The sequence below is a fragment of the Mya arenaria genome, chromosome 13 (genome assembly GCF_026914265.1).
Source record: "Mya arenaria isolate MELC-2E11 chromosome 13, ASM2691426v1".
NCBI lineage: Eukaryota > Metazoa > Mollusca > Bivalvia > Myida > Myidae > Mya > Mya arenaria.
Genome location: NC_069134.1, coordinates 34286147 through 34294269, shown reverse-complemented (window position 1 = coordinate 34294269; position 8123 = coordinate 34286147). Strand labels below are relative to the sequence as shown.

Below are 8123 nucleotides of genomic sequence, written 5' to 3'. Positions count from 1 at the left end.
TCGGTGACAGTAGACATTATGGTAAGAAGATTATTTTAATATACTTATGTTCAATAACTTTAAAGATGCACTCTTACTACCAAATAAGATGTATCACAATTAAAACAATTGTTTTAATTTACCGAAAAGGATGAATGAATATCGAACAAAATGGTTCTTATGAATGATACCGTAATTTATTTGAAAGAAAGGTGCAATAAGACGGTTTTTCTACCGAATGAAACAATAGTTGATCATTGTAAAACTTTAAGAACCATCCAGTCATTTAATATTTGTGCGTTTTCAGCTATTTAATACACGGTTTCAATCTTGTTATCAGTTATTTATATTTTCCATAGGCATTATTTAGTAAGTAATTAAATGAATATCACTAAAAATTGATGTGTGTATACATGTGTATGTAAAGGTTGTACATATTAAGGTCTCTTTAACCTCTAAACAAATAAAATATTTTAAAAATGCAAATATACAACCAGGTTGAACCTTATCAACGAATGTATCGAACGATCGATTCTTCGAATTCCTTTTAACTTGGTTGGAATTAAATATTTAAAAAAAAAAAAGTTTGTCTATACTTATTCAGATTTGCCGAAATTCGGCAGCTGCTTAGTTTTTTCTATATGATGAAACTATGTTTATAGGATTATTTAAAGTGGTTATACTATTCTAGTTCGTATGGAGGCAACTTGTAAAGCTGATTAACCAGTGCTAAGTATGCGTTTGCTTTTGGTTGAGTTCAGTTGGGTTGGGTCCGTCAAAATATACTCAAACCGTTTGAAACATAGTTTTGTGACGGTGACGCGATAGCGCCAATCGGAGCACCTTGGCCAGTATCCACTATCTCGCTATGTCATTAAGCTTGCCGGAGATGGCCGAGTTGTTACGATTGGCGATAGCTGGTTAAAAACAATAGAGTACAATATCTGATGGACAACAACATGCACATGGTGTTTCAAATGTTTTTGTTTAAAGTATTACTACGCTAGACAATAAATACCATTGTATTATACTTTTCAGGACAGAAGACATACCATTGCGTATTTAATTGTCTCTTTACTGTTAATCGGTAAGGCGAGCGCCGTTAATTACGTAAACAACTTAGACGCTGAGTTTTTCTTCGAGTGTCCCAATCCAGATGAGTTTGTGAGTCATATGGAAAGTGTCCACGACAACGGTGCAGAAGACAGGAGGTTTGCGTTCTCCTGTAAAAAGGTGACGTCTAATGGAGAGTTGCATGCTGGCGTACACTGCTTGCAAAAATCAGGTAGAACAAATCATTGGCATTAATACATGAGTTTCTCACATTATCGATACATTACAATTAAAAAATGACAGCATTCATTGAATAACAAATTACAGCTAACCATCAATAAAAACTATATCCTTTAGTGCTCATCTCCTACGCAATGATCTCCCTCGACGAACTATCAGTGTGTGTATACCGCGTGATAAATTACGTTATATATGCTACGTCAGAAGGCAAAATTTTGCTTAAAATGAAGACTTAAGATAAAGATAAATTCTCTTTTACTACACCATTTTAAATGAAACAATGGGCATTCTATGCCGCTTAAAGAGCCCCGCCTTCGTTTTATTATCGGAGTTTGATAATATGATTAGTTTCATCAATCACTTCGACAAACCTGTTTAACTCTTGAGTGACTACAGCAGAGATCGTACCTTTATGTTTATCTACCACCAATGTGTCGTCCGGTATGCACAGTTGTTTATTTACTTCTCACCAAGATGCCCCGGGTTTGATTCGGGTTGTTCCCACTTTCCCAACCGCTAATGTTCACACTTACAAACTATCCCCAATGACCTCTTCGCACCTCAAACTTACCGGTATTTTTTAAACTGTTCAACAAAAAAATGAACTACACACAAAAACACAAAAAAACTTGTACTTGCAGTATACTTGCATAATATTATTTCACTGTTATTTATTACGGATATCTTGTTTCACTCTGTTTGAAATGCATACTTATTGTAGATTATAACTTTTAAGTTGTCATTTGTTTGCAATGCATATCTATAAAAAAACAAAATAATATCATTAATTATGTATAGACAAAATACAAATTTCAAATTAATAATTAGAACTGATTGGAAATTATTCTGGAAACAATACTGATGAGTTCTTTTTAATGTTATTTAAACATTTCTGGTAAAAAATCTTCCAACATTCTACGAAGCCAAATCTAGTCTATACAAACAGCGGTCGAAGACTAGACAAGTGTTGCTAAAGACTAGAGCGGATGTCACCTTGGAAGGGAAGTGGACAGGGACACTAGCCGGGCAGCAATTCCTCGTCGCAAACGACTGTGATGTTGAGCGAATGCTGATATTCGCCACCGTTGAGAACCTGAACCTGTCTTCAGCCGAGACATGGTATTTGTGCCAGTGGGTCGGTTTAAGGAATATGTAACAGAGCAGTAGATAAAGGGAGACCGTCGAGCCTGGAACCACTACGACAAACAATGAAGGTCCACCCACTACAAATTATGTTGAGGTTTGGCAACATAACATTAATAACCAAGTGCGCCACTGCCACCCTAATGAACACACTCTGATAGATATTGTCCAGAAAAAGCAGGCTGTTAAAAAGGCCAAGCTGTTCCAGCACGCCAATGGTGGAAAGCAGCGGCCGAGGAAGCGGGTTAATCGTGAGCTTGAGCAAAGGCACATCAGGGTTAAGCACCAGGTGCAAACTGGCCATATGGATGTAATAAGTTAACAGCATATGTTGATGCTGCTGCCCATTTAGAAAAACTGAAGTAAATGTGTGTGAATAGGTAGCATAAAAGTGTTGTATTATGTGTTAATGAATGATTTCATTTATATCAATCTATATTAACATTAACACAATATTCCTTAACGATGGTCGTTGTTTATCAAGTTTACATTATTTCTGTATAAAATGCAATAGCATTTCCCATCGAAATCGCGTGCGTTTGTTCGAAACTTCTTTCCTGTCATTGGGCGCAATAATACTAATTGGCGGGGTATATTTACTACGGAACTATTTTTTTCAATGAAATCGTAGTAAAATTATTGGCGACATGCAAAACTGTAATCTGCAGTAAACAGTTAAAACAAAACGAGCAACGATAATTTGATTGATTTTAATGTATATTTTGATTTCATGATGAATGGAACAGTTGAAAGAAGAAAGAGCTCAGTTCAACACTAAGTCTCCTCGCGTCCTCTTGCTTTCCTTCCGCGAAAGTTCCCATTGCTTAACACGTTACCACACCCACCGCCAATGTCGTTTCATCCGATATTAACTTCCAAAGAAATGACAATGCACTTGCTGATTTGTCCAACAACGTATTCCAACATGGTTCATAACTTCATACACCAACTGATCCTTCAATATAACGCACAACAAGTAAATTGACTGGAATTTCTCTCCAATTTGAAAACTCGTGACTTACAAACGCTAGTATCGCGTATTATCGCGATATTGAATGAGAACTTAAGTGTCGATATTTTTTGTTGTTTTCTTGATATTGTTAATTTTTCATAACTCCCGTTGCATTTTCCTTGCTATAATACAGTTAAAATACGTTGTTAAAATATACTTTTCCTTGAAAATATAGAAATTAAACCCATGCATACAGAACTATTTTTTCTGCGCATTCATTGTTTTATAGATTTAGGTTACTGAAGCTGTTCGAATTTACCCACCGTTGAGAACAACAGAGAAAGAAAAAAGAGAAAATGCTCTTGAACAGTCTATTTATTTTAGCAGAAATATACATTTAAATAAATGTAAATATAAGTATTGAAATTCGACATATTGCATTTCATTGGGTTATGGTTAATCCTTAAATACATTTATTATATATTATACATATTTGAATATGTGATTATGTGATTGAAAATATAGTTATATCGATAGTGTGCTGTGTAATTATATATTCATAATTTAATATCAATTCTTTTGTTTTTCCATATATTCATTATACTCTTGCATTTTTAGTGATATGAACTTTTATCAATTGCAAATAAAATCAGCTCTATATTTGTGTTATTTAAGGCAATTTAAGAACAGAGCAGAACAGACAGTTTATTCGACTTATACAAGAGTACATCGTCTTAATACATAGATCTATATATAAAAACATGTCACGTATCTAAACTTACAAACATAATAATATAAAATAGAATATAAGCAAAAATATTATGTAAATTAAATACAAAATAATTATTACGTTAACTTTGGATGTGAGGGAAAGTTTCATAACTACTATATTAAGTTAAATTATTTATAAGTGAGTTGCGTATAACAAATGCTTAATTCTTTAATATAATTACATACATTTATAACTTCCTTTTTATCACATGATACCAATAATTAATGGAATTTGAATACAGATGGATTAACATAATAACATCATTTTTTTTATAAGTTACACGTAACTGACGATAACATGGACAAATACATATGATGTGATATTCATCCTCTATGTCCCTACTATTACAACATAAACAATATCGTTCGTTACGAGGTATATTATTACGTGCATTTACGTCCTTTTTGTATTTTAACGGGTGTGCAGAAACTCTCAATCTAACAAAGTATAAACGTGAATTCTTTGGAACTAAATCTAAATAATATTATGTTTCATAATCAAAGGAAGTTTTAAAAATTCTATACATATCCATCACAGAACGGTTACATATAATACCATACCATTCTTGTTAAGATGTATCTATAATTCTACATTTAAATTCGTTTATAAATACATGAACCTGCACAATATTTGGGTTCTTAAATTAAGAACAACTTTCTCAAAACTAAACAGGCAACTTTTTCGGCTCAGTATAGCAATTTTCGCCAATTATCACCTATTAACTTAATTGTTACCACATACAATACCGCTCTTCAACCCAATCTCAATTTCTATAGGAAAAAATAGCGGTTGGGAAAGTGGAAACATCCTTGATTCCTTGTCCGAGCGCATATTCGTTTGAGTGTTGGTCATCAGCTACGTTCTCTGGTTTCCAGGCCCCAATTTCTCGAAACTTTTTAAGCTTAACAGGCTTAAGTCGCTTATTTCAATTAGCCAAAATACATATTGAAAATGGATTTTGATAAATGAAAAATGGTTTATTCGGATAATCATACAGATTATTCCTACAAAATTTCTAAAAATTCTTGAAAAAGTTAATATAACACATTTTATAGAACAACAAAAATAGTGAGATTAGCTTAATCCTGTTATAAGGGACTTAAGACGTTTCGAGAAATTGGGGCCAGAAGACCAAACTCCCGTCAAACATAGGGTCATCGAAAGATACATTGTCGATGCGATATAGTTCCGTATTTTATCTAAGTAGTAAACTCTGAGTGTTTCTATTTGACTATATGAAATCAATTAATCATTAAAAACATGTTTAAAATGACGATGGATAAGTAATGTGGAGGTGGATACGTGCACTAGGTTTATGGGGGAGGTGAAAATTGCGCTACATTTCGCCCAAATATGATTGTTTACCTCTTCAGGGTATCAGAACACGTACGACCATCTGCTAGCTTTCCAGTGCAGCGACAACTCCTTTATCAACGGCATGGGAAGCAGACACGATAACGGTGCCGAGGACCGTATATGGCAGTTCAAATGCTGTGACATACCGGGTAAGTTTCAGAAGAATTTATTGATATGTACTGTACGGTTCTTTATAGGAAATGACCACACATTTTAGCGTCTGTAAAAGATTATGAATAGTTAATTATTGTTTCGTTTTGAGTAGTGTTAATCTGTGAAGGGCACAGCTAATAATGAAGTAAGATCAGGTTTAGATTGATAACAAATCGTCTCTGACAAGCATACGCTTGTTTAATTATTAAACATATTTATTTTATAACGATTGTGAAACAAATTATTATAACATTATATCAATCACCCTCGTTGGCACGATGTTCCGTGAGAGTGTGGTCTTGTGTTATTGGGGAAGCCGGAGAACCCGGAGAAAACCCACTTGGGCTTGGTGACCACAAACAATACGCTTGTTGTTACGAAGTATAATTAAGATATTGTTGGAAAAACAAAAATAAAACTGTATGTTATGACGTGAACAGCAAGTGAACGTCTTTCAAACTAACGTTAACTTGATGCAATACAAAATGACTCACCGAATCCTGTCAAATTCTTAAAGTGACACTCTTTATCAAAATCAATACATACCCATTTATAACAAACATAAATTTTGAGTGATAAATCTTTAACTACTTACTAAATAATGCATTTATTGAAAATATTAATTACTGATAACAAGATTGTAACCGTGATTTTAATACCTGAAAACCCCAAAATATTAAATGATTGATGAATGCTAAAAGATTTACATTGCTGAACTATCGTCTCATAAGGTAGAAATACCATGTTTGCTGCACATTTCTTTCAAATTAAACTGGATATTATTCATAAGAACCATTGTTTTCAACATTAAATCATCCTTTCTGGTATATTTAAACAATTATATTAATTGTTGTAATTCTTATTTTGGGGTAATAGTGCATCCTTAATTGATGAATTGAATACGATATTCCCGTTCATTTTGACTATTCATTCCGTTCAAGGCATCCACATGGATGACTGCAAATACACGGATTGGACAAACGAATTGGACCAACCCCAAACGTTCAACGCCGAAAATGGTTATGTAACGCGAGGTGTCGTTTCTGAACACGACAATGGCGCAGAGTAAGTTAAAGAATAATCTATAATGCTTTTTATCTATGCTTGGACTAGAATATAGAGGATATTTGTTTATTTCGGTGTAAGATGTATTTTTTCGCGAGTTAATAAGAAAATATATTACAGCAATGGCGAAACCACGAGTGAAATTATTGTTTTTCTATCATCACTATCTGACATTAAAATAGTTTCTGTTCCTTTTCTGATTTTTTTTTTGGATATGTATGGGATTATTTTTATAAACGTATATACCCATTGGCTACCACCTTAACTATCGGCGGCCCCTCACGCACAGTAAAGATTGTCGATGACGGAAACTCGCAAACCTCCACGTCCGCTTGTGGAAGATTCTTTTTAAAAACTATATAATCTTTTCGTGTTGATTCGTTTGTAAAAGTTTCGTTTCCCAGCTGTTGAAGACCAAGCTTCGTTGTTAACTTTTGATGATGGTGGGGCATTTAAGATTTTAATTGTTATGCACCAGTCAATTGTAACCACGACCCCCAGGTCCGGGGAATAGCGGGGACTTTGACTTTCGGCCCAGCCAAGCCCGAGTAAAATCCCGCCCTGCGGGGACGAACTGTAAGTAAAATCACCACCAAATGCCACCGAACCCAGGGACCCTCGGATAGGACCATACCCCGCTATTTTTGGCGCGAAGACAAAAACACCGCATTCACCCGGCACTGCGGGGCCAATAAAGTAAATAAAAGTAAAATCACGGCCCATTTTCCCCGATATCCCCGGCATACCCCCGGATCTCGGGGGTGGGGGGGGGGTGGGTGGGTGGTTACAATTGACTGGTGCATTAGTTTTGTGAATGTTAAGGGAATTTGGCATTATAAAGCCTAACAGTTTGGAAATACACTAAATATATGTTATACTTATTTATGTTGGAAAATGGTTTTATTTTCGGTACAACTGCTGCTTAATCAAACTGTAATACTGTATATGTATTTCGCTCTTCCGATCGCTTTCATCTTTCCGGTATTTTACCTACATGTGGTGTCGTAATCGTTATCAAATATTGAATGGGATCGGCTTCACTCACTCACTGGATTCTGTACAGGAAAGGCAGCATGCAATAATTTAATAAAGTCTCCAAAACGTCAACAATTTCTAATCGCCATTGCTGTACAGTGCTTAACGATATGTATGACTTTTTCAGGGACCGACGCTACAAGTTCGAGATATGCTTACCAATGGCCGGTGAGACAGCACCTGTCGTGGGATGATACGAATATTTAAGGTTTACAGCGGTGAATGATTTCTTCCGGTGGCTAATCAAAAGTCGACCTTTCTTTTGATTGTACATAAGATCAAAATGAACACTATCTTAATTTGGTATGACTTCCTAACTTTGTATCAATCTAAATGACTAATGGAAACATTAAAATAAAGAATGGAGAGAAATTG

At 34.8% G+C, this 8123-nt stretch overlaps 1 protein-coding gene across 1 annotated transcript; it reads left to right on the top strand.

Moving 5' to 3' along the window:
* Positions 1–8123, top strand: LOC128215577 (dermatopontin-like). Its single transcript, XM_052922265.1, has 5 exons — positions 1–21; positions 1018–1264; positions 5513–5644; positions 6590–6713; positions 7876–8123. Exons 1-5 carry the CDS (start codon positions 19–21, stop codon positions 7940–7942), a joined length of 573 nt encoding a protein of 190 aa, XP_052778225.1. The 5' UTR covers positions 1–18; the 3' UTR covers positions 7943–8123.

Bases quoted from the DNA above. Each gene is read 5' to 3' on its own strand.
- LOC128215577 (XM_052922265.1), top strand. The intron at 5,645-6,589 runs GTAAGTTTCAGA...ATTCCGTTCAAG, and splicing joins CAAATGCTGTGACATACCGG to GCATCCACATGGATGACTGC. The intron at 6,714-7,875 runs GTAAGTTAAAGA...TGACTTTTTCAG, and splicing joins GAACACGACAATGGCGCAGA to GGACCGACGCTACAAGTTCG.